General features: G+C 46.7%; 2 protein-coding genes across 10 annotated transcripts in view; both read right to left on the reverse strand.

Moving 5' to 3' along the window:
• Positions 1-12259, reverse strand: part of STRIP2 (striatin interacting protein 2) — an 87156-nt gene extending 74897 nt beyond the window's left edge. For all 4 annotated transcript variants that reach the window (XM_073328937.1, XM_073328936.1, XM_073328934.1 and 1 more), the window contains exons 1-2: positions 12138-12259; positions 1953-2022 (exon numbers count right to left, since the gene is read on the reverse strand). In XM_073328937.1, the coding sequence (XP_073185038.1) occupies positions 1953-2022; positions 12138-12251 (184 nt within the window). In that variant the 5' untranslated portion in view covers positions 12252-12259. The remainder of the gene's footprint in view (positions 1-1952; positions 2023-12137) is intronic.
• Positions 12260-20255: 7996 nt separating this feature from the next.
• The window catches only part of AHCYL2 (adenosylhomocysteinase like 2), a 212018-nt gene continuing 205693 nt past the window's right edge, over positions 20256-26580 (reverse strand). For all 6 annotated transcript variants that reach the window (XM_073328940.1, XM_073328941.1, XM_073328942.1 and 3 more), the window contains one exon: positions 20256-24374. In XM_073328940.1, coding sequence (XP_073185041.1) covers positions 24368-24374 — 7 coding nt within the window. In that variant the 3' untranslated portion in view covers positions 20256-24367. The remainder of the gene's footprint in view (positions 24375-26580) is intronic.

A 26580-nucleotide genomic window follows, 5' to 3' on the forward strand; every position in this document is an offset into this window, starting at 1 on the left:
ACATTTTTATTGTTATCTGGGTTTTAAGCATTTTTTATTTTTATTAATTTAGGTTTTCAGAGTTGCAGGAATGCATGGGGGAGGTGAGAGAATTATTTAATGAGAGTAGATGTTGAGATTCAAAAGTTAAAGCAGCATCCTGCTAAAAACACAAAGTGTCAGCATCATATGCAAAATATACAAAGGAAATAGGTCTTAAATGAAAGTCTAATAAGTTCTCAAGCAGCATTTTTCAAACTCAGCCTACCTGTAAATTACTGATACTGATGAAAATATTATTTTGCCCATTTCTGTGCATGATGAAATTGACGTTTACTGATAAAAATCAAATTCTCCCATGGCCACATGTAAAGAATCTGCTGCACTTCATCTAGGAAGGGATCCTATTGGCAAACCCTCTGGTTATATATTCTGATTTTGCTTTGCATGTGGACCTCCACCACCCATCTAACTTTTCTAGGTGATACTTCTTAGTCACGTACGTTTGAGTACATCTTGGTGGGCACAAACAAATGCGTATGGAGACGGAGGTTTTTTTAAACTAGATGATAAATCTATATTATGGCAAAGGCCAAATCTCCCGGCTACATACAATCGTGACCTCAGGGAGTCACATCACTCAGCGTTCTAGCCACTAAGGGACCACTTGGCGTTGGGTACGTTGAATTACAATCCAATATAAGCGAGAGGGGAATCTTTGCGGAAGAGGGTTTGTAGAATTATGATGGGGTTCATAGGGCCCCACCCTGGGGAACATCTGGTATAGTACAGGAGTCTTGGACTGCAAGAGCTCAAGGCTGTGTGCATCATGGAAGAAAGGAAAGCTGTGTTATTGGCTCTTCGTGGCTGCCCACCTCTGGATTATCCCAAAAGAGGGTCCAACCCTGTTCCAGATGCAAGGAATAAGGGCTACAAGAAAGCTGCACAGATCCACTCACATGAGCACTTAAGTTACAAGGGAGGCAGATCTCCTGCTCAAATCTTTCCTGGGCAAGATGAACACTCCCCACCATTCAAGGCAGCTCAGGTACTGTCTGGCAGGCCCACTGATACACACACCAGTGAGAGGAGGCAATACCAACCCTCTTTCCCTGTGCGAGAGCCTGAAAGGGGGCTTTTAATGTGATCCAACCTCGAATGAACTTGGGGAGATTTACACGTCGCTCAGGGGAGGTGTTGCATTAGACAAGGAAGGCCAACACCACTTTAGAAGTGACCTCAGTGCATCTCTGCATCACCACTCTTTCTGTTTGGTGATTACCAGAGTCGAATCACCTCTGAGCAGGTCTAGAGGCTATGCCTTAGACTTGCGGTCAGGACAGTGGTGAAAGAAAGACAATGCAGAGGCTGCATTGGCCGTGAGGTTTCCTGCTACCCAGGGAAATCACTCAAGATCTGGGTTAAGCACTGGGACTTCAGAACAGGACAGAAGTGTCAGTGAGCGTCCGACCGAGGCAGCCGATGACCAGCAGCGGAGTCAACAGCCAGTTGCAGATGTGCACAGCAACCACAGAGACACCCACTCCCAGGGGCGGAAGGGGGACTCTTGCAAACACACCTCTGAACTTTGGGTCTTTGCTAACCAACCACAGCCAGCTGGGAGTTGTTTTGTTAGAACTCCCTTCACCAGGCGCTTTAAGGTTTGCTGTGTTACATATTTCATTTCCCAACCTAACCTGCAGCACAGTTAGGTAGCTCTTGCTCCACCCCAGAAACGGATACATTTCCGGGAAGGGTGACATAATTCCCCTCTGCTGTGGATGACTTGTAAAGCCCTTTGGAATGAAAGGCGCTCTATAAATAGAAGATGACATTATTAAATATATACCTCTGACTGAACTGGTCTTATTCTGCAAGTGATTTTATACCCAACGGATGCCAACTTCAATAGCTCAGGAGAACCGACATGTAGCAAAAATCTCCTGACCTCCATTTTTCGCATGTTTCTTTACCTGATAATTCAGCAGCGTAGCCGTCAGCATCCCCATACTCAAACTCCACACTGGGGCAGTCCACTGAGCCCTGGGGGAGAGAGATTCCTTTGTCAATAGAAAGACAGGAAACCGAGGGGCTTCTCTCACACGCCCAGAAGAAATAGAACAATCACAGTCAATACACACACATAGACTACACAGCCCAGGTCTAACACGGCATCTCACTTTGTTGCATCTTTTATTTATAGCTTCAGAATATTCTGTTTAAAATAAAGAGAGCTGGAGGAGACAAGCCATTTCCATCAGGCCCATGTAGTTGTCAGGAAAAATCAAGGCAGCCCCGGGTGAGGGGCTGGGAGAGCGTTGGGAGGATGCCAGGGGTCTCTCGGCACATATTTCCCAGCACCACTGACAAAGGTTTCCATTAAGGTTTATCAGGAGCACATCAAATTAAACCACGCCAGGGCCTTCGAATCAGGGGACAGTTATCCAAGCATACACAAGCCTCATTGTGGACACAGGTCTCCAGAGCCGCCTGCTTAAAATACCGGGTCATTTGGGAAGAGCTATTTTTACCATCCTCCCAAAGCCATGTTTGGGCACTTCTGCGGCATGACAATAGGAAGCAGGCCAGGCTTCCAGCACACATCACATGCATCCGATGAAGTGAGCTGTAGCTCACAAAAGCTTATGCTCAAACAAATTGGTTAGTCGCTAAGGTGCCACAAGTCCTCCTTTTCTTTTTGCAAATACAGACTAACACGGCTGCTACTCTGAAAACTGGGCAATACATAGGTACCGCAGGCTCCCCCAACAGGTCACGGAGTCTGGCTCTTATAAAAGGGACCCTGCCTTCGTTTAAATGGACCGTTTCTCATCTGATCATGTTCTGATCTATGGTACAAATGCAAACACAGTTTGCTCCTAAGTGGAAAGCTCTCTTATGATACAGTGAAATGACGGCTTTCCCCCACCCCATTTAAACCACCAAAGAAGAAAACAAAGCCCCTCGTGCCCATGTGGGAGTCCTCAAATACAAATGGAAAATCCCATTTTATAATTTATAATTTATAATAGGGAGCAAGTTTCAACCCTGATCATCCCCCTCCATCCCACTGCCCAATAATTCCCATCAGTGGAGGAGAAGGCAGACAGGCAGCATGATTCAGTGGGTAGACATGGACCAAATGGCAGCAGCTGAAAGTGCCAAAACACCTGCAACAGGTTGAGGACTGCACAAGATGCCTTACTGTAGAGGAAACAGTAAAGCTGGGAATTAGGTACTTTCGGACCCTAATCCTGACCCTGCCATCAATTTACTGTGCAGCTCCAAGCAACTCCCCTTCTGTCTCAGTGTTCCCATCTGTAAAGTGGGGATAACACCCACCCCCTTTAAATTGCATTGAGAAGACTGTCTGTACATTTAGAGCACTGTCTGTCTGTCGGTCTACTTTAGAGCACTAGGTAAGTGTCACGTATTGCTGTATTCTGCCCTGGATCCATGAGAAACAAGCAAATATGAAAGACCAGTGACAGACTTAAAATGTGAGAGCTCATGAACTATTAGGGCTATGAATGAAGGCACTTTGTACCTTTGGGAGCCTGGCCCCCCAGCTTTCCAATGGTAAAATGTCTTTAGCTGTTGTAGGTCATGAGGGCTCAGTTCTTACATTCACATCATTCTGATTACCAACTTACTTTATTTCCCTGTTTGAACTCCAGCATGATTTTAGCAGACATTATTTTGAGCACTGTTGGAGTTATAAACCAATGCTTTTTAGCATCTCCACCGTAGATCCCTGCTTTCAAATTCCAGCTGCTCGTAAAATATCAGGCCAAATTCAGTCCTGTCTTAGGTGGGTGAAATTCCACTAAAGTCAATGGATTTTGCCTGCGATCAATCGCTAAAAGGCTGAATTTGGCCAACTGCCTGTCACACATATTGGATGCCAAATGCCACGGTGGTGGGTGGGGAGAAGACCGAATGATATGATTTTAAGATCCAATGTCCCATTAGCTGTCTGTACTAGAAAGCTGACATGGGCCAGTGTAAACGCTGTCAGGACCAGTCAACATTATCAAGCACTTGACTGGTTTTCTTTTAAGCCCAGAACAAGTCCTGCGAGGAGTTTTCCTGATGTAGCTGGGATAAATAGCCAGTTTTACCATCAGCTCCTGCAGAATCACAGTGGTCACAAAGCAGGTCAACAGCTGAGCCAGAAATAGAACTGAGATGTCTCGACTCCCTGCCCCCAGCTCTACCAGACCTTCCATTCAAGCTCTAACATTTGGTCTCACACCTTTAGAGAGCCTTGACTGCACAAAGCGTAGTACGTAATCAATGCTTAGACCAAAAACACTGCGCTGACCAACTAAGTTCTGAGCTCTAAAGCCTTGGAGGAATTCAGTTAAGCCCTTGCGCCTGCAAACGTTAATCCACCCAGCAAAGGGGCTGTGACGCACGGAGCTAAAACAAAAAGAATACTGCACCTCGGACCAGAAAATGGATTGAATGCGTCTGGGTATTGAGGCCAGAATTCCACTGCCCATGTCAACTGTGTGTTCCTTGAAAGAGACCACCTCTCTCGCATCTTGTTCAGTGCCAAGCCCAAGTATTAGCTACGGTTAAACTAAAGCTTCCAACTCATACCTACAGAACATAGGGCAGTGTCAACAGGTTTTTACAGTTCATGGCCAATCCTGTTCCACCGAGACAGATTCCTACCATCCGCCTGTGTTCTACACATTAAGCTCTCTCTATATAGGTCTACTCAACTGGGTTACCCCAGCATCTAAATTCATCTCTCTTTTATCAGGTTCATACCTAGAGTTAAACTGAGAAGTGATTAAGCGATTCCCTGGTGCTGGCATCGAAGAAAACCCACCACTGTGGAGATGAGATGCCCCAAATCAGAGCTATAAACTCCCCGAAGAATGTCATAAGCAAAAGGTCCAGAAATGGCAGGATGTTAAAAAGAAGTTACAGCAGGTTTTCGCTGAGAGAGAAATGAACTGAAAACGTGTTTTAGAGAAGACAGTTTGGTAGGGCCTTGGCTGCACCAGCACTAATAGGCACAGAGTCCCATTCTCCTCCCTTTGAAATCAACGGCAACCTCAGTGAGACCCTGTCCCCTGCCACTTCTGCCTCCCTCGTAGCCCATCTGCTCTGTTCCCCACGAGCGCCTCTCTACTTTCTCCCATGCTGGAACCGGGGTCCTCCTTGATCCCACACGCCACGTGGTGGCCGTCAAATCCCTCCTCTTCCCACAGCGACCCTCTCATTAAAACGATACCAGTTCTTTTTTAAATCCACACTAACACAAGGCATGTCAGGCTGGGCTGACAAGTCCCCAGCCCTGCTCGGTACAGCCTTCCTCCTTCCATCTCCCTCAGTTCCCTGTCAGGATTATAAACTCTTACAGGCAGAGATTATATCTCCAGTGTTTTCCCCTGGAATTGAAATAGGGGGGAGGCTCGAATTTATCCGGGGGGGGGGTCAGGGCCGATAAGGGGTGAGACTGTGAGGGTGAAGGTGGCTCTATGGCACCATAGTAAAAACTGAAATGTTTCATGACCATTTAATTAGATTTAACTCACGTTTTAAAATCATCACAAAAATTAAAGTTGCCTACTCAAGCCTTCTATGAAGCACTATACCCTCATCCTTCTTGGTTTCTTGTTATAATTTTGCACAACTCTGTTACTGAACTTCTTGAATGCAATGCGGTCACCTTTGGTGGCTTCTCGTGTGTCCGGTACTTCCATTCCTTCCACTGATATGCTCATTAGATCATTCACAAGATCAGGCAGAAGGCGACTTCTTTCAGAAGACAAAATTCTATTCAATGAGGCAAAAGAATGCTCAACTGTAGCTGTTGTGACTGGGAGTAACAAGAGATGAATTCCTACTTCTTTCATCCCAGGAAACAGAGCACAAAGATTGGGTCAAGCCACTAGTGATGATAAAAAAGAAAAGGAGGACTTGTGGCACCTTAGAGACTAACCAATTTATTTGACCATAAGCTTTCGTGAGCTACAGCTCACTTCATCGGAAGTTGAAGTCAAATCTTCATTCATTCGTCGTATGATATTCCACTCTATGTTCAAATTCTCTGTTCTGTCCTGAGCACGACAGCCCCATTGCTGGTAGTGCCTCACTCCACCCAACTGTCCGTGTTTTATAGGACAGGGATCTGTAAAAGCTATGAGGAGAATCATAGAATATCAGGGTTGGAAGGGACCTCAGGAGGTCATCTAGTCCAACCCCCTGCTCAAAGCAGAGCCAATCCCCAACTAAATCTATAAGTCGCTGTTGTAGATTTTTAAGAATCGAGTCGTGTACTTTTTCAGTTGTCTTAAACACTTCGTGTCCTCTTCACTTAAGGATTCAATAGAAATGCCTTTATTACTCAACTTCTGGACTGAAGTCTTTGCTTCTTCCAGTGCGTTTTCAACGGATAGCTCTCTCATTAATCCAAATGTAGCTTCTATTTGCTGGACAAAGATCTACTACTGTTGTAGCAGATGCCTGGACGGCATTGTTTAATGACCCAAGTGGTTTCCACAGTAGACTTACAAGGGAGAGAATGGCAATAGTCTTCTCTGAACATAGTAGCAAAAGTAATCCACCAGCCTCACTACTTAGATCCATCCCATCTTGGAAGATACTTTCCAAAGCCAGTAATAATGGCTGGAGTAATTTTAAGGAATTGGCGGCTGTGATTGCAGAGCCATTGGCCATTATCTTTGAAAACTCGTGGCGAACCGGGGAAGTCCCGGATGACTGGAAAAAGGCTAATGTAGTGCCAATCTTTAAAAAAGGGAAGAAGGAGGATCCTGGGAACTACAGGCCAGTCAGCCTCACTTCAGTCCCTGGAAAAATCATGGAGCAGGTCCTCAAAGAATCAATCCTGAAGCACTTGCATGAGAGGAAAGTGATCAGGAGCAGCCAGCATGGATTCACCAAGGGAAGGTCATGCCTGACTAATCTAATCGCCTTTTATGATGAGATTACTGGTTCTGTGGATGAAGGGAAAGCAGTGGATGTATTGTTTCTTGACTTTAGCAAAGCTTTTGACACGGTCTCCCATAGTATTCTTGTCAGCAAGTTAAGGAAGTATGGGCTGGATGAATGCACTACAAGGTGGGTAGAAAGCTGGCTAGATTGTCGGGCTCAACGGGTAGTGATCAATGGCTCCATGTCTAGTTGGCAGCCGGTATCAAGTGGAGTACCCCAAGGGTCGGTCCTGGGGCCGGTTTTATTCAATATCTTCATAAATGATCTGGAGGATGGTGTGGATTGCACTCTCAGCAAATTTGCGGATGATACTAAACTGGGAGGAGTGGTAGATACGCTGGAGGGGAGGGATAGGATACAGAAGGACCTAGACCAATTGGAAGATTGGGCCCAAAGGAATCTGATGAGGTTCAATAAGGATAAGTGCAGGGTCCTGCACTTAGGACGGAAGAACCCAATGCACAGCTACAGACTAGGGACCGAATGGCTAGGCAGCAGTTCTGCGGAAAAGGACCTAGGGGTGACGAGAGATGAGAGAGTTCTTCACTTTTCCAACCGTTGAGTCTTTCACTATTGCACCACATGATTCTAGCCAGTCAGTTGAGTTTCTTGCAGAAAGACAGTGAGCATTTGCTGGTCTTGTTCAGAACCAGTGTTCAACTTCAGGATGAACAAGTGACAATGCCCTTAACATTGGCCTCCAGTTTGTAGCGTGTGGTATCTCTTCCTTAAATAGAAAGTACGATGCCACGGCCATGTTTGTTCACATGAACTGTGTTGTGTCTCCAGCATTCTTAACAGCCTCATGAGCACTCACCGGTGTTGTCCTTGCTCAGTGGAGACTCAGATTTCAGAGCTGCTTTCACATGAGTTCACCTCCCAGCTCGGGGGCAAGACGGCACCTTGCTCATTCCTCCAGCTGCTCACTGTTCGCTCTGGCCACTGTTGTTCGTTCTGTCACTGTTCACTCCATCGCTCTGTTGCCAATAGCCCTGTGCCATCACCTTCTGCTGCCACCTGCCACTGTGACCTCTGTGAGCTCATAGAATATCAGGGTTGGAAGGGACCTCAGGAGGTCATCTCGTCCAACCCCCTGCTCAAAGCAGGACCAATCCCAACTAAATCATCCCAGCCAGGGCTTTGTCAAGCCTGACCTTAAAAACTTCTAAGGAAGGAGATTCCACCACCTTCCTAGGTAACGCATTCCAGTGCTTCACCAGCCTCCTAGTGAAAAAGTTTTTCCTAATATCCAGCCTAAACCTCCCCCACTGCAACTTGAGACCATTACTCCTTGTTCTGTCATCTGCTACCACTGAGAACAGTCTAGATCCATCCTCTTTGGAACCCCCTTTCAGATAGTTGAAAGCAGCTATCAAATCCCCCCTCATTCTTCTCTTCTGTAGACTAAACATCCCCAGTTCCCTCAGCCTCTCCTCATAAGTTATGTGTTCCAGTTCCCTAATCATTTTTGTTGCCCTCCGCTGGACACTTTCCAGTTTTTTTACATCCCTCTTTTAGTGGGGGGCCCAAAACTGGACACAGTACTCCAGATGAGGCCTCACCAATGTCGAATAGAGGGGAACGATCACATCCCTCGATCTGCTGGCAATGCCCCTACTTATACATCCCAAAATGCCACTGGCTTTCTTGGCAACAAGGGCACACTGTTGACTCGTATCCAGCTTCTCATCCACTGTAACCCCTAGGTCCTTTTCCTCAGAACTGCTGCCGAGCCATTCGGTCCCTAGTCTGTAGCGGTGCACTGGATTCTTCCGTCCTAAGTGCAGGACTCTGCACTTGTCCTTGTTGAACCTCATCAGATTTCTTTTGGCCTAATCCTCTAATTTGTCTAGGGCGCTCTGTATCCTATCCCTACCCTCCAGCGTATCTACCTCTCCTCCCAGTTTAGTGTCATCCGCCAACTTGCTGAGGGTGCCATCCACACCATCCTCCAGATCATTAATGAAGATATTGAACAAAACCGGCCCCAGGACCGACCCCTGGGGCACTCCACTTGATACCGGCTGCCAACTAGACATGGAGCCATTGATCACTACCCGTTGAGCCCGACAATCTAGCCAGCTTTCTACCCACCTTATACTCCATTCATCCAGCCCATACTTCTTTAACTTACTGTCAAGAATACTGTGGGAGACGGCGTCAAAAGCTTTGCTAAAGTCAAGGAATAACACATCCACTGCTTTCCCCTTATCCACAGGGCCGGTTATCGCGTCATAGAAGGCAATTAGATTAGTCAGGCATGACTAGCCCTTGGTGAATTAATGCTGACTGTTCCTGATCACTTTCCTCTCCTCTAAGTGCTTCAGAATTGATTCCTTGAGGACCTGCTCCATGATTTTCCCAGGGACTGAGCTGAGGCTGACTGGCCTGTAGTTCCCCGGATCCTCCTCCTTCCCTTTTTTAAAGATGGGCACTACATTAGCCTTTTCCCAGTCGTCCAGGACCTGCCCTGATTGCCAGGAGTTTTCAAAGATAATGGCTAATGGCTCTGCAATCACATGTGCCAACTCTTTTAGCACTGTCGGATGCAGCGCATCTGGCCCCATTGACTTGTGCACGTCCAGCTTTTCTAAATAGTTGGTCTCTTGAGGTTCCACCAGCATTCAGTGATTTCGGCTGAGCTCTCAGTGGGGGAACCTCGCTGCTAGTCCAGGCTGGCCCGTCTCTGCCACAGAAACACTGCCCCACAGCAGGTCTAGGCACTTAGACCTGATTATCAGTGATTTCAGCTGTAGTGGTCACTTAACAAAAGACTCTCGATGGAGCCTACTCAGCTCTGTCTTTAAACAGTGGAGAGGGGCAGGTCAAATGGTACTCGTGATTCAGGCAGACCATCAAGCAAAACACCCGTCCCCACCCTTTCTCTCAATGCCCTCAATCAGCAGAGGCGAAGTACAGTTCTACTGCTCTTTGCTCCTACAATAAGAACAACATTTCATTACACACGCACCCCGCATTCCAGTGATTTGTAACCCAACCGCAGCCAAAATCGATCACTTGGGCAACACAGCTCTGTTTGCTGGATACCTAGTAGATTAGGTGTGAATGTAAACACAATCTGGTCCTGAAGCCTTTCCCCGCAGCCCCCAGCTCATCACTAGCTGTCAGGGAGAGCTCATTTAGACTTCGCTTACAAATCATCATTTGAAATTATTAGGTTGGCCAACATCACCGAAATGAATGCACTGACATTGTCATAAAAACCAACAGCTGTATAAGGAAGCTAGTCTATGTCCATACTTTTCAAATCTATTGTACTTTTTCAGATACACATATTTTATCATACACTGTATATGCTTTTAAAGTGTGTATTAATGTTTCAATTTCAATTCAAATTTGCAAACAGTCACTAAACAGGCAATACTGCATGTAACTAGTTCACAAAACTGGGGTGGGGAGGGGTGTTGGGGGAAATTCAGGGGGTGTGTGGGGAAATTCCTGGTGTCTCCATTTGCCATGCATCTATGGGGCTCCAGCCAAGTATTAAATAAATACTGCTAACTATCAAGGTAGGAATTAAGAACGGCCATACTGGGTCAGACCATATGCCCATCTAGCCCAGTATCCTGTCTTCCAACAGCGGCCAATGCCAGGTGCCCCAGAGGGAATGAACAGAACAGGGAATCATCAAATGATCCATCCCCTGTTGCTCATTCCCAGCTTCTGGCAAACAGAGCCTAGGGACACCATCCCTGCCCATCCTGGCTAATAGCCATTGATGGACCTATCCTCCATGAATGTCTCTAGTTCTTTTTTGAACCCTGTTATAGCCTTCGCCTTCACAACATCCTCTGGCAAGGAGCTCTACAGGTTGACTGTGAGTTGTGTGAAGAAATACTTCCTTTTGTTTGCTTTAAACCTGCTGCCTATTAATTTCATTTGGTGACCTCTAGTTCGTGTGTTATGAGAAAGAGTAAATAACACTCCCTTATTTACTTTCTCCACACCAGTCATGATTTTATAGACCTCTATCATATCCCCTCTTAGTCCTCTCTTTTTCAAGCCGAAAAGTCCCAGTCTTATTAATCTCTCCTCATACGGAAGCTATTCCAGACCCCAATCATTTTTGTTGACCTTTTCTGAACCTTTTCCAATTCCAATATATCTTTTTTGAGATGGGGCGACCACATCTGCACACAGTATTCAAGAGGTGGGCGCACCATGGATTTATAGAGAGGCAACATGATATTTTCTGTCTCATTCTCTATCTCTTTCTTAATGAGTCCCAACATTCGTTCCCCGTTTTGGCTGCGGCTGCCCATAGAGTGGATGTTTCCAGAGAGCTCGCCACAGTGACTCCAAGATCTCTTTCTTGAGTGGTAACAGCTAATTTAAACCCCAGCATTGTGCGTGTATAGCGGGGGTTGTGTTTTCTAATGTGCATTACTTTGCATTTAATTGCCCAACCGGAAGATACCCGGTATCCATCTAATCAGTATCCTCTCCCTGCCTGCCAGAATCAGATGCTTCAGAGGAAGGGGGAAGAAATCCCGTAATGAACAATTACGAAACAACCTGACGGTAATGGCAGTTTCCTAATCCCGGGCAGCTGGCTAGTTTCTCACGCTTCAGGAAATCAGCCGATTGGTGCAAATCGGGGATTTTAGTCTCCCTCTAGGTACAATATTGGACGGTTCCCCAAGGCACCCAGAAGCAGGCAGCCCTCAGATACGACAGGGCTGGGGGACTGCACAAAGCCCGCGAGGAGACAAGCTGCCCTGCCTCTCCTGGCAAGGCACCAGGCGCAAGCCATGGCTGGAGGCAGCGCACCTGAGCCGGCAGAAGACTGGTCCCACCCGCCTGGGAAAGCTCAAAGCCCACCTCAGCCCCCTGCGCTCAGAGCCCAGCCCCGGCTCACGCTCCGCCCGGCTGGTGCTTCCATAACCCGGCCACCCAGGCTGGGGCCGGGCGCAGGAGGTGGCAGCGGAGCCGCAACCAGCCCCAGGGACGTGCCCCGGGGGCCCTGCAAACCGGCCCCCGCTCACACCGCCGACCGACCCACCCACCCACCACGTGGGCCCCCGCCGCGGCCGCCCGAGCCCCGCGGCCGCCCTGCGCCGAGCACCCCCGCGCCCGCCCTGCGCCGAGCACCGAGGGAGGCACCAGCCCCGGGGCGGACCGGGGGGTCCCCCACCCCCGGGCAGGGCGCCCCGGCCCCCGCTCACCTCGGACTCCTTCCGCTGGCTCCTGAACAGCTCCCGCCCCTTGGCCGCGGGCTGCAGCGGCCGCCCCTTGCCGGGCGCCCCGTCCCCGGGCCCGGCGCCGCCCGCCGCCTCCATGCGCCCCTCTGCCCTGCCCGGGCCGGCACGTGCGGGCGCCGCCCCCGCCCCGCGCCGGGGTCTCGCCACGCCCCCCCCGCTGCCATTGGCTCGCTGCCCCGCGGGGGACACACCCCCCGGCGCTGATTGGAGCGGCTGCTGCGGGGGCGGGGTTGAGGGAGAGGGGCGGCTGGGCTTACAGCTGGGGCCATGTGGGTTGGGGCTGCGGCCCCCAGCCCAGGGGGAGAAGCTGCTGCTGCCAGCCGGGGGGGGGGGGATAGCTCAGTGGTTTGAGCACTGGCCTGCCAAACCCAGGGTTGTGAGTTCAGTCCTTGAGGGGGCCATTTAGGGATCTGGGGCAAAAATGGGGGCTTGGTCCTGCTTTGAGCAGGGGGTTGGACGAGGTGACCTCCTGAGGTCCCTTCCAACCCTGATAGTCTGTGAGTCTAAGGGGAGAGGCTGCTGACCCGGCTGGGATGGGGTGAAAGGCTGCAGGCCCCCATGGGAAAGCAGGGAGGCTGCTGGCCCTGGGGGCCAGGGAGCAGCCTCTGGCTGGGAAGGGAAAGCAGGGGAAGAGACAGACAGGTCCTTTGCAGAGCAGGATCGGCTCAAAGGGCGGTGGTGGTGATGCACACCAGGGGATGGGTGAGTGGATGCAAAGCTTTAATCCAAGTCTGGAGACTCCCTTTCACAGCACTTTTCCTCTGAAAGGATCCCTGTGCTGCACTTTGTGAACCAGACAGACTCAGTCTGTTCCTTTACAGCAGCTGAGCTGCCTCCAGGGTGGAAGTTAAAAGCCAGAAGCTGAGCACACCAGGGGACAGAAGTGGATGAGCAGGAATTTTAATCCAAATGACAAAGGTGACCCTCCTCCTCTCATATAAACACAGAGCCCACAGGACCTCAGATTCTAAATTCTCAACATGCCCCCTAAGAAACCTTACAGGACTCAATTTATCTTCCTGGCCTGCAGTCCATCCCAGTTTGGGTCAGCCCTTAACACTGATGAAGACTTTCGCTATGTCCTTGGGCACACCCTAGATTATAAAGCCAGAAGGGATCACCAGTTCATCTGATGTAACCGGCATATCACCAGCCATTAAATTCCCCCCTAGTTACCACTCTGCTGAGCCCAGTAACTTTTGTTTGACTAATGCATCTTCCAGAAGGGCAGCCAGTCTTGATACGAAGACACCGAGAGATGGAGAACCCACCACTTGCCTAATCTCACCCCTCGCCCCAATTAAAATGTTGTGCCCCTCTTTCATTGCAAATGAAGCACTCTTCTAGACCCAAGGATCATACTAGCCCATTTTGTCACAACATCTCACTGGGAGCTCATATCCAGTTGCTTGTCCATTGTGACCCCTAAACGCCTAAACTCAGGGTCTCTGCTTTCCAGGGTACATTTTGAAGCGTGGCCCACATTCCTTGTTCCAAGATGCATAACTGCATTTGATGGTATTAAAATGCATTTTGCTCTGTATGAAAGCCTGTCCTCTTTTACCACTCAGCCAATCTTTGTGCCATCTGCAAATTTTATCAGCATTTACATTCACTTCCCTATCATTGCTGAAAACACTGAGTAGCATCAGGCCGAGGACTGATCCCTGCAAAACCCCACTAGAAACACCCCCATCTGATGATTCCCCATTGACAGCTACATTTGGAGTTCTGTTAGTTAGCCAGTTCTCACTCCGGGTAACATGTGCCCTATTGATGTAGTGTGGAGTGCCAATTTTTTAATCAGAATGTCATGGGGTACTAAGTCAAACACCTTACAAAAGTCTTGAATGTTACATCTACGCAGTTACTGATGTCAACCAAACTTGTAGTCCCAAAGAGTTAAATCAGGTTTGTTTGACAAAACCAATTTTCCATAAAACCATGTTGACAGGCATTAATTATATTCCTTCTCATTCATTCTTTATCAATAGAGTCGTGTATTGGCATTTCCATTATTTTGCTCAGGATAGATGACAGGCTAACCAGCCTACAGTTACGCAGGTCATCTTCCTTATTCTTTTTGAATACTTGAATAAGTCTTCTGGAATTTCCCTGGCATTCCAATACTTATCAAACATTAACACCAGCAGGCGAGAGAGAGATCGCCAGCTCTTTTTGGGTGCAAGTTGATCTGGGCCTGCTGATTTAAAAATGTTGATTACCAGCAGCTGTTGTCTAACATGATCCTCAGTTACTAATGGACTGAAACCATCATCCTCATATGAGATGAACACAGCATCCTGCTTCTTTCCACTTAGAGAGCAGTAATAGTTATTGAAGAAATATAAAATAGAAATAGGCTATTTAGTGAAGTCACTTTGTGGCTCTGTGCTTCAGTTTCCCCATCTGTAAAAGGCAACAACCCTTTCCTCACAGTGATGCAAAGCACTTTGGGAGCCTTGGAGGGAAAGTTCTGTAGAAGGAAAAGCAGGACTTGCTATTCCTCCATGGCTGAGGAATGAGGATATTCAGGGTCATTATGTCACATTCTAGACCTTTTCAAGTTCCACCCAGTGTAATTATCGCTGTCAATTTATAACAATTCTGTATAAAAGTTGGCCCATTATTCCTTCTCATTAATTCTTTATCAATAGAGTCATGTATTGGCTTTTTGCGTGCAAATTGAAGGGGAGAAGTGCTTCCAGAATCAGAGGGGGGCATTTTGCACCCCCTTTTGCATTGGCAGAAATGACCACACAATATCCAAGGCAACTCCAAATGCAGCCCGGAGAGCTACAGCCCATCTCCACGAGCTATTGTCAGAATTGTTCTGCTTAAGAAACAGCTGGCCCAATGCTGGTCCCAATTCTGCAGCTGCACAGCCTGGCTCCAGTGACCATTCAGAATTCTTTCCCCACCCCAAGTGATCTCAGTGGGGCTCTGCACAGGTGCAGGGTTCCCCCTGAGCAGATAAGGGACCTGATCCTGCCCTAATGAGTCTTCCCGGGGTCAACCACTTCCTGTGCTTTGCCAAAATGAAATATTCTTCTATGGTTCAGCGAAAGGACAAAAACCCAGACCCCAACTCACTCAAACCTTCCATAGCTTCGTTTATTCCTGGGAAGGGACTAGCCCTGGGCCTTTATAGCTCAGCGCTGCTTGGGACTACATCACACTCACAAAGAAAAGGAGGAGTTGTGGCACCTTAGAGACTAACCCATTTATTTGAGCCTAAGCTTTCGTGAGCTACAGCTCACTTCATCGGATGCATTGTGATGGAATGCATCCGATGAAGTGAGCTGTAGCTCACGAAAGCTTAGGCTCAAATAAATGGGTTAGTCTCTAAGGTGCCACAAGTCCTCCTGTTCTTTTTGCGAATACAGACTAACACGGCTGCTACTCTGAAACCTGTCATCACACTCACGTTCATCATCCGTTTCCTATAGCCCAGCAGCAGCAGAATTAAACCCTTCCTTTCCCGTTAGCAAACCGCGTTGGTCAACATCTCTAAACGAACACATAGGTGGGGCTATCAGTTCCAGGCCACTGCAGTTACTCTGCCGCCCTTATCTGAATCAACCCTCAACAGCTGTGTGAAAAGAAACCCACAGGCAGGGATCAGCAAGTTTCAAATGGGATGAAGGGAGGAAGTGAAGGGAAGGGAGGGGGGCAGGGAGAGATGCTTAGAATGGAAGCAGCAACGGTCCCCACGGCGGCTGGGTCACTGGCAGCTTGGTCTCACAGCACTGGGTGGAAGCAGTAAGTAAGTCCTGCCATTAATATGGCCTTTTATCCTCTCCCCCAGAGAGCTGGGGGCTTGATTCCAAAGAGCATCACAGCCAAGGAGCGCGACTGATGCTGGTATCTTTAGTTAACCTTAAAATGCTGCCCCTTCACCTTTGTCCAGCCTCCAACACACACGTGATTTCTCAGTGTGGCCAGCCAGCTGGGAATCAACACAAAGAGTTGTTTCCAGTGATGTTCAGAATTTGTCAGCCATTGGAAAAGCCCATCTTGAGTCCGATGAAATGTTTCATTCCAGGCAGCTTCAAAGTAACTGTGGCGGTCACCTTCTAACCTTTAGCCCAGTGGTTAGAGCATATGCCTAGGATGTGGTAGACCCAGGTTTGAATCCTCCCTCTGGAGCAGGGACTTGACCTCTGATATCCCCCAAAGTCTGCTCTCAAGCTGTCTTGAGTCTCGTATAACTAAATAAGGATGCTATAGGCTGGTCCTTAAGGGAATCACCTGGCAGGTGGGAGATGGGGTTTAAAATCCCTCCTCTGAATCAGAGCATAAGGGGATGTCAACTTTGCAGAGCAAGTGCACGGTCTTCCCACCCACAGCGGGGCTGTACACTTCTCTATCTGACATTCATTCTAGTGATTTGTCACACACAGGCAGTTTGGGACAGTGATGGGGAGATTTTCAACACTCCCACTTTTGTGGGTGGTAAAGCCACTAAGGACAGAAGGTTAAAATTATAGCGAGCCAGGTAATGGTTTGGGACTCAGGCCTCGTGGAGATGACAAGTGGCTGAAGAGGGTTTTCTATACACCTGAAACGAAGGGAATCTGGGGCTAGTTTTGGGTTCAGAGATAGCGGAAAGGCTCAACCCCTTCCAGAGACATAATGGAGTTCATTGGTAACTTAATCAGCAGCATGTAGGAAAGGAGACAGGGATCCCAGAACAAAATGCACACAACCGGTGGTAGGCGGGAGCATTTCACTGCACACCCCTTGCTGAGAGTCTAACACAGCAGCTGACTCCCACGGCCAATTGGCGACTCATGTAGGGAAGTGTACGAACACAATGGATAATGAACCTTTACCCAGCCAAGCAGACCCAGTGACTTCCACAGGAAGTGTAAGAACTGTGCATATGGGGAAGGGCTGCAGGAGTCGGTCCCCAGCTCTTCAAGCTGCCTGCCATTGCTTGTCTGCACAACACACAACATAGACTTGTATTGGGCGCCATGGCCATCGGGGAGATAAGAGAATAAATCAACTCAGTGGAGTCCAGTGACACCAAGAAATGGGAAAGCAAAACTGACATGCAAAGATAAACTCAGAACCACCCTAGAGCCAGCAAAGAGCGTAATGTAACGGACTACAGCAACTGCATTGGATTAAGCATTGGAGCGTGGAGTCGTCTCCCCAGGGAAAATGGGGAAGGCCGCTGCTTGAGTTATTTTAAATTCGATTGCACAAAACACTGCAGAACGAAGTGTAACAGCTGGAGGGAACAATCATGCCATGTGTGGGGCCAGGGGAGAGGACTGACGAGGGGACTTACCAGACATAGGCTACTCTCTTATTAGATGCAGAGGTGGCCCTATGGAAGTGCAGACTGAAGAGAGGAATGGAGAGAAACACCTGGTGCCCATATTTCTATTCATTTTTTTAATAGCAAATTTTTCAATTTTCAGTTTTTCTTCTTCGCAGGCAGCAAATATTCTGGTCTTTTCAGATCTAATTCTGCAGCATCGCTGGCAAGTTCCACCTTTGTGAGCCCTGTGTTTCTCTGGCTGCAAAGTGCACGGATGTGCAGCATCATGGCCACTGCATGAGTGGATCCCAGTCTTTTGCACAGTCTTGTTAATTATTCAGCTCATTTCTGTTATTTAGCCAGGTGATGGACGCTGGGAGTTAAGGGAAGAGAAAGCATAAGGGATGCCCATTGCTCCAGCTTGAGCAGTCACAGCAGAGAAGCTGGAGTCATTTAACACCAGCATGTCTGCATGGAGCCTGCAAAGCTTTGCCTTCTGCCAGTGAATTAATTCTACTCCTTGGGCGATGCTGTCCCTTGACATGATCTCTAACAGCAGGTTGTGTGAATCCTGGAGGACTGGGGACCTCTAGGAGCAGATGGGAATTTAAAATGACCTGCTAAGCCTTTGGAGAGTTCTCTAGAGATGCTGACCTACTCAGACTTCAGCAGCAGCTGGGTATCACTTTCACCCCAACCCCCACCTGGTCACTTTCTGCCATCCATGCATCTGCCATCCCTGCTACACTTGGAGGAGGACTGGTCAGCTTAGCTCCTGCTGTTTAGATGAAACGTGCTCAGAAAAGACAAAGAACCAGACCTGCCCAATGCATCATGGAGGGACAGTCTTGATGGGAAGTGCCACCATGCAAGTTCTCAAGGAGTTATGGGCTCTCTCCCCCTGCGGTCTCCATGTTACTTCTGAAAGGCTTCCACAAGGGCCTGGCCTCCTTCTTCCATATACTTCTCACCAGCCAGAACTGCAGATTCAGAGCAGTGTAGCTACATTACTGCTAGGTTACAAGGTTTCTTGATGCTCAATAAAGGAGCATCCCCAAATCAATTATCCAGTGGCCTCATCACACTCTGTTCCACTCCGCAGCTTTCAGCCAGGAGTGATCTGATTTTGTGTTTTAAAATGGCCATTGGTTTATTCTGTTCATCTTGGAAGAAATGTCATCCTTTTAAATCTGTATTTTCCTGGTGTCTTTCTGGGTCTTGTGTAAACACGGATTGTTTTGCAAAAGGGCTGGGAAGGGAGGTGAGAGAATGGGAGCAAAACAAGATAATGGGTTTTTTTCAGACACAATTTAGCTTGTTTTCACCAAGGACAGATCAGGAACAGGAGACAACCCAAGAAACCTACAACCAAAACAGTTTCCAGCTGCACTCAGACAGCTTCTCCACAGAATAATTGCAATCACTCCACAAAACACAGAGGGGATGGGAAGTTTAGTAGCCAGAACCCGCTCTCACAGGCCATCTCTGCAGAGACAGTTGCGGGCTGCTATATTGTACGGAGGGGTGGAAGCATGTCCAGAATTAAGGTTGCAATCAACCTTAATTCAGTATAAAACGACTGTAACTTTGGCTTGGAGAATTGGTTTGGCCTGAGAATTGTCAGATCCACCCTGATGGCAAAGGAGAATATTTCTGCAAATCTTGAAGAAAATCTGCCCATCTGATTTTGAGTTACAAGGACACTAAGATTTCCCTGATTTAAATTGTGTCGTTTTCCTATTAAATGACAATATTCTCCAGAAAAAGCAAGATGACTACTACAAAAATGGTCAATTTTACTCTTCTGCAGCTCTCCTAGTGCAGGTGACCCACAGCACTCACTGCTCCCCCAGTCCTGGGACAATAGCCCCCAATACATTCTTTAAAACAATGAACCACCAAGGCACCAATGTGGCCTTACTCTATGGATATCTCCAGACTGGCTGCTGCTACCCCACATTGTTTGTTTGTGATTATGAGAAGATGAAGGTATCTAATTTAGATAGCAAGCTCCTTGGAGCAGGTAGCCGTTGTTTTCATTTGCAAAGCCCCCTTCACACCGATGGTGCTGTCTACACTGAAGAGATGGCATTATGGGATCAGTGCACCCAGGGAGGAAAGGAAGGAGGGATATAGATGGGGCTGCTCCAAGTCAAGGCAGATCCTCTGTCAGAATCAGTCTGGAGGGCAAGTCCATGCACTGGGTAGAGGATGGAGTTGGCTGTGTAACACCTGGAGCAGAGGAATCGGGCTGGAAGGAGGAGAAGTGTGTGAAGAAATGAAAACCTGGGAGGAAGAATGTGACTGGAAACCTGATCCTGCTAAGCAGGGAGAGGAATCTGCCATTTCCAGCAGCGGAAGTTTTTATAAATCCACCAGTCCTGGCACTACAATATGTGGCTAGTGGATGGCTTCAACCCTTGGCAGAGGCAAGAGTGAACGGACCGTATACATTGAGGAATACGTGGACCGGGACAATACCTTAAGAAACAGATCAAATAAATTGGTTAGTCTCTAAGGTGCCACAAGTCCTCCTTTTCTTTTTGCCAATACAGACTCACACGGCTGCTACTCTGAGGCTAGAAGAGAACATTAGTGGCCAACACAGTCATTACAACTATTGGGGGGGGGTCCTGGCTGGCAGCTTGCAGTGTGACAAGTAGCAAATGGAACCTTCAGAGACAACGACAGGCCCATTTGGGTACCTGGTTGTCACAAAAGCTGAGAGGTTCATAACCTTCCTTGCAACATACCATCCTGTTTCCAACCACTTCCAGGGCCTGCCACATGAACACACTGCAGAGGCCAACTGAATTTTGCAACATTTTATTTGTGTTTTGAGATTACAGAGTCTTTATTGCTGATCTAATACAATCACTCAGACATTAATATTTAAAACATCCTTTTGAAAATGTTATAGTCTTAGTTTTTACTTCCTTACTGTAGAATTATGACAGATGATTGGGTTTCTTTTCCTGGCTTCTAAAGTTCAGAACAAAATTATTTTCCTTATAAGATTTTGCTGGTGTCGCCTATCTCCTTTTTCTAATATTTAAAAAAAATTGTTACATTTAAAAAGATCTGTTACGCTAAATTTAGAGATGATCACGGAGTATGATTCCAGATTGATTAGGAAAAGCCAAGCAAGCAAAAAAGCTTACGAAAAGGCATAGCAACATGGAGAAAATCTGTAAAAGATCAGAGGGGAAAAAAGCCATTCAGAATGATTTTTTCTTCTTCTTATAGCTACACTGAAGATAAAATGAGCTTAAAATCAGCACAAACAAATTCCCTGATGAGGGCAGCACCACTACACGCTACACTAGTGACAGACTTGGGATAGGTAAGCGACCCTTCTGAGCTGCACCGTCGGGCCGCCTGACGGAGCGGTTATTGTCCTGGGGCCAGATTCAGCCTGATTTCTGACCCCATTTTCCCAAAGGGTGCCTGGATGAACATGTGACCCATAGCGGCATTTCCTAGGTGGCTTCGCTCCAGAACACAGAGACAGGCTAATGTTGTCACCTTCCCCATAAAATAAAAGAGACGAGAAGGCTGGTAGCACCACTGTGCTGGTCTGGTTTTCCCAGGGAAAACTACCAACTGTTTCCACACATTAAACTAGGGGGTGCCCGAATGATGCCCAACAGCACTGGCCACTTGGAACTGATTACAATGCTCCATTTCTGTAAAGCACAGGGACTACACCTCCCAGCTTGCAATGCTCCAGCTTGATCTGAGCAGAAATCCATGCAGGGGCCTGCAGTCTCTGAGGCTGCACCTCCACCTAAAGGGAAAGAGTGGTCATGGGCCACACTTTGGGGTGCTCTGGTCTCCCAGTCCCTCCCCCAGACAGGCAAGTGAGGAGCCCAGTTCATGTTAAGCAATGACTGTCTCTGTCTGCACAGTGCATTCCCAGCCACGCCACCTCACTTCTGCACAGCTAACTCTGTAAAAAGTGCACAAGTCTTGACTCAACTGTCTCTAGCAAATAAAGAGAGAAGGAACTTCCTTGTGTTCGTCAGTTTGGAACATTTGCACCCACTCTGTTCCAGCTCATTGACAGGAGTGTGCATGGAAAAAACCTCCCCAAAAGGATGGTGTCCTAAGATACCCTTAGCTAAGGCTGCACTTCGCTATCAGATTTCAAACCAGCATCATGGTGCTAGCCTGGGAACTCCCAGTAAGTGTACAGCAACTGCATGAATACTGTACTGCTCCCTATATGACTGAACTCAGGTCACAGAGGCGAGATGCAGGCTCACAGAGACAGTACGGCCTGGGCTGACGCCAAGCATTTGTCTAACAAGCAGTTTCACATGCCAGGCGTAACCACGTGAGATAAAGAACAGATTGATGTGTTGGATGCATCGTCATACATGGACACTGATACCACAATAGATCCAAGGGAGGAGAAGATAATGTTCCCAATTAAATCAAAGACCCGTGTTGCCCATCCCCCAACTCCCGGCTGCTGGGAAATGGTTCTGTGACTGGTTTAGTACACAGAAGAGAAAAGCCTCTCTTTAAGAAACTCTTTCCCCTTTATCCTTGGCCATTTGTGCAGCCCATGTATGCCAAGATCTTGAAGAGCTCCATGGGTGGACACATTCCTGGGGCTTTTGCCCAGAAAAAGGCCCCATTCAGACAGTGCAATCTACAAGTGAAATCCTGGCCCTACTGAAGTCAAAAGGGAGCTTTGCCATTGAGTTCCATGGGCCTGGATTTCACCCCACACGTCTACAAACAACGAAAGTGACTCCAGGATAAAGCTGGGTCACTGCAGAATAAAATAACTCAAACAATGTAAGTAATAAAAGTAATACACCCGACTGGCATCTTAACAATAATTCAGTGGTCTCTTCTGAAAATCTCAGGACCTGAATAAAATCAACCAAGAGTTGAAGATCAATTGATACATGACTGGGGATCATTCTATGATGCCTCCCTCAGACACAGCCTCATAAAACCTCCAACAGCTTACCTACAACTTTCTACCTAGGGCTCCATCCCTTTGGAGATTGAAAATTGGATTAAACAGCATACTAGAAAATTTGCTTTAAGAAACAACTGTGACATTGGACAAACTGACCCAGGAGGCAGTCTTCATCTCTAATTTTGATGATTCTGTGACTTGCCTGTAGACCACAATTTCTGTCTTTTGTGTGTGAGAACACAATGCCACAAAGACACCTCTCCCATTCATAATGGCCAAGGATTCAGAGAGGGCAAAAAACAAGGTTCTTCACTTGATCAGGTGCCAGGGTGGTGAGCATGGTATATAAAAGCCTAGGCTGATAGGTCAATGCTTCACGTGGAAGTCTGGTAAATACCACTTGAAGTAATTTTAAAAAAGAAACATGTCTTCAGTGACTCTGGGGAGATATGGCAAACTTAAAAATTACCTTGACACGCATGTCTGTGTTGTATGCAGGATCCAGACAGGACATCCTGGGCTAAAACAAGTAACAAGCATGTTTATCTTCCATCATTTCTGACTAATACAGCAAGACTTGACAAGATACTAATGTGACAGTGATTCTGAACTCTACTTATAACATCTAGATCTCAGGACAGAGCATACTCTATGGGATAATTACTGGCGCTTATTCATTTGTTCAGTGAATGAATTCTAGGGACCCTTATTTGGATTTATATTTGAAAATAAGACTCGAACAGCTCCGGCACTGGGAGTCTGGGAAACATTTCCCAGAAACAGGTGCTTTTATACACAGAAGTCACTTCCAGAAAGGACTGAAATACCAATTGGAGAACGACTGTGTCAAGAACGGTCCTCAGAACTGATCAGTTTTACTGCTTCATTCTGCAGCAGTGCGAACAACAAGCTTCTGAGTGTCATCTCGAAGAGCTACCTTGAAATGTAAGCAGCATTTGTCGGCAAAGTCACAAGGCTGTTCCACGAGCATGAGCACAAAATTCCACACAACTGCTCCATGAAATATAGCTTTGGTTGAATTGAAAAACGTTGGCACTCATCAAAAACTGCAGAAAAATACTGCAAAGTTGCTGAAGAATGGTGTGTAATTGGGTCTTAGTCCACTGGTGTGAACCGTGCAGCGTTCATCACTGACTGCGTTAGAGCAGGTGCATCTCTGCCTCATGGGCTCCTAACTCAGGCTGTGGGGTGTCCCCAGCTGATGCTATAAACTGGACTCTTGGTTACAGCTTCCCACAGTGCAAAGGCAAAGTTCATTTTGGCTTGTTGCCAAAGCCTGTCCTTGCACAATAATCAGAATTAGAGAGTTTTCCCCAGTGACTGCTGGTAAGATTTAGTGTTTCACTGCTAAGATAGCACCAGTCTCATCAGCAATGTCTAGAGCAAACAGGCTTGTGCTAGTTTCATTTTAAAATGGCATGGAAACAAAATAACAGAGTGTTCTACCCTGCAAACTGACAGACAGTTCTGGGGACTGCCTCAGATTCTGCTTCCATGTAAGAAATGTTAAGGTACAAAGGAAATGTGCAACCTTGAAATTAAGTTCCTAGACATTAAGGTACTAAAGTAACGTGCAAGCTTGAAGTCTGATCTCAAATCTTGCCTCATGCATTGTCCTCCATCCCCTGTATATTAAAATAGACATACAGCGATAATGGATTACTTGAAGCTAACGGATACTTTGCAACAAAATAATTCAGCCAGATTCTTCTTTCCTCCCCTTGCTTCCCGCTCCCCCAAAAACAAAAACCAACTGTCTCACAGTCCCCTGGCAGTAAAAAACACCATCGGCAGAGGCCGCACGTACAGTGCTCTAGTTTAATAAATAAATAACCTAACACACTGTCTACTATGTGAGCAAGTCCAGCTCTGATTTAAGAAGCTTGTACTATGTCATCCTGTACAATAGTTGAGAAAAGGCTTGGATTCTTGTTCCTTACTTCTTAAGGTTACAGCTGCAGAAACTTAATACCTGAAAAAAGAAGAGAAATAGTGTTCTCAGTTAGTGGTGGTGTATAAAACTGTACACTGTACATTGATTACTGCCAGGATCAGACAGAGTGTAATGATTTAGTGGGTATAAATCCAAAGGAGGAAGAAGACTGTTTAGGAGGGTATAACATCTTCCTCCCTTAAACACCCCATCAAATTTAGACATCTTGTGCCACCCACATGGCCCTTCAACTTTGTCCCAACATCCTAGACCCCTGGTATAATTTTCAAAAGCACCTAAGTCCCATTGACTTTTAATGACCTGACTGAAAAGCTTTAAGAGTGGATGGTTTAAAAATGGGAATGAATGCCGAAAAGAACAAAGATTATTTCAGAGCTGGAGAAAATGCCTTACAGTGAGAGACTGAAAGAGCTCAGTCTGTTAGTTTATCAAACAGAAGACTCGGAGGTGACTTGATTGCAGTGTATGAGTACATTTATGGGGAGAAAATACCAGGTACTAAAGAGCTCTGTAATTTAGCAGAGAAAGGCAACAAAAAACAATGGCTGGAAGCTAAAGCCAGACAAATTCACAAAATAAGGCACAAAGTTTTAACAGTGAGAATTATTAAGCACTGGAACAAAGTACCAAGGGAAGTGGTGGATTCTCTCTCTTTCAATGTCTTCAGATCAAGCCTGGCTACCTTTCTGGAAGATATGCTTTAGTCAAACACATGTTACTGGACTCGATACAGGGATAATGGAGTGATATTTAATGGCCTGGGTCATGTAGGAGGTCCTACTAGATGATCTAATGGTCCCTTCTGGTTATAAACTTTATGGATCTAAGTGCTTACGTCACTGCAGAATATGCAGAAAAGAAGTTTTTGAAAATTTCATCCTTTGTCTTTTGTGTGTGACTCCCACGTCCCCTAACTTCTCTATATGCAAGTCTACCATAAGCACTTTGAGGCAAAGATTGTCTATGTCCTGTACAATACCCAGCACATTGTTGGTGCTAAACACATCAATTATATGTGAAACTGAGCAAAGGGAAATTTAGACTGAACAGCAGAAAATGGTTGATAAGATCTAGAAATGGTGGAAGCCCCATAGCTTGTGACACTTAACATTGGACAGGAACACATTGCAGAATGGGAAGGAAGACTAACTGGCGTTTTGCAGGCCTTTCCCACCTCTAACTCTGAAGATAATTCTTTCTGTGTTTTGGGGCTGAGGGGTCCAAAACTCCTATCAACACTCAAGTGTTGTGTATTGTACATTATTGTTAAACATTGGGGTTCCAAAGGAGCGTATTCCGGCACAACCCCATTTGCAAGCTCACACTGATCTGTGATGGTGCAAACCCATTCTTATCCCATCTGTAAACAGGAGCACAGGAACTTAAATGAATGAGATGATTTCCCAACAGTTTGACCTGGAAGAGAGATGATCTCAGGTGTCATAATGCAGCCTTTATTTTTTACTGAGCGCTGTCAACCTATCCAGACCTGTACAGGCTCTGAGAAAGACAGTCCTTGTCCCAAGTGATTACAGTCCAAGGCCGACAGAAACAGCAGAGTTAAAACATTCTGAGGTACGTTTTCAAAGGTGCAGCTGGGAGTTATGCATGTAAATATGGCAATCTAGCCCACAGTACAATAGATGAGGTTCCAGTGCTGAAGTCTGTACTTCAGCCAAGAGTCTTGCCACTAGAAATGCTCCCCCAGGGACACTAGCAGAAACACTGCTTTGTACCATTTTGTGCTTGTCGGATTTTAAAAATAATTTGTCATTTGAGCTGGCTGGATGGTGTTACTTTGAGATTTGTCACTTTAGGATGACAGCTTCTGCCAGATACAATACGCTGCCTCATTTCACACAAAGTGTTCTGTGTGTCAGAGCTGATCGTGCATTGTCTGATTTCCTTCATTCTGTACCTCCACCATTTTATATCATGTCTTGATGTACTGGGGCAATGGGCAATTACCAGGATTCCATGGTACCTGTGGAATTAGATGCTTAATTACGGTGATTCTTCTTGCTCATATATATATATAGGGTTGAGCTGATACCCATACATGCGTGCACACTCATATATTACGTTAGCGAGAAAGAAAGAAAGAAAGAAAGAAAGAAAGAAAGAAAGAAAGAAAGAAAGAAAGAAAGAAAGAAAGAAAGAAAGAAAGAAAGAAAGAAAGAAAGAAAGAAAGAAAGAAAGAAAGAAAGAAAGAAAGAAAGAAAGA

The sequence above is a fragment of the Lepidochelys kempii genome, chromosome 1 (assembly GCF_965140265.1).
Source record: "Lepidochelys kempii isolate rLepKem1 chromosome 1, rLepKem1.hap2, whole genome shotgun sequence".
Taxonomy (NCBI): Eukaryota; Metazoa; Chordata; order Testudines; family Cheloniidae; genus Lepidochelys; species Lepidochelys kempii.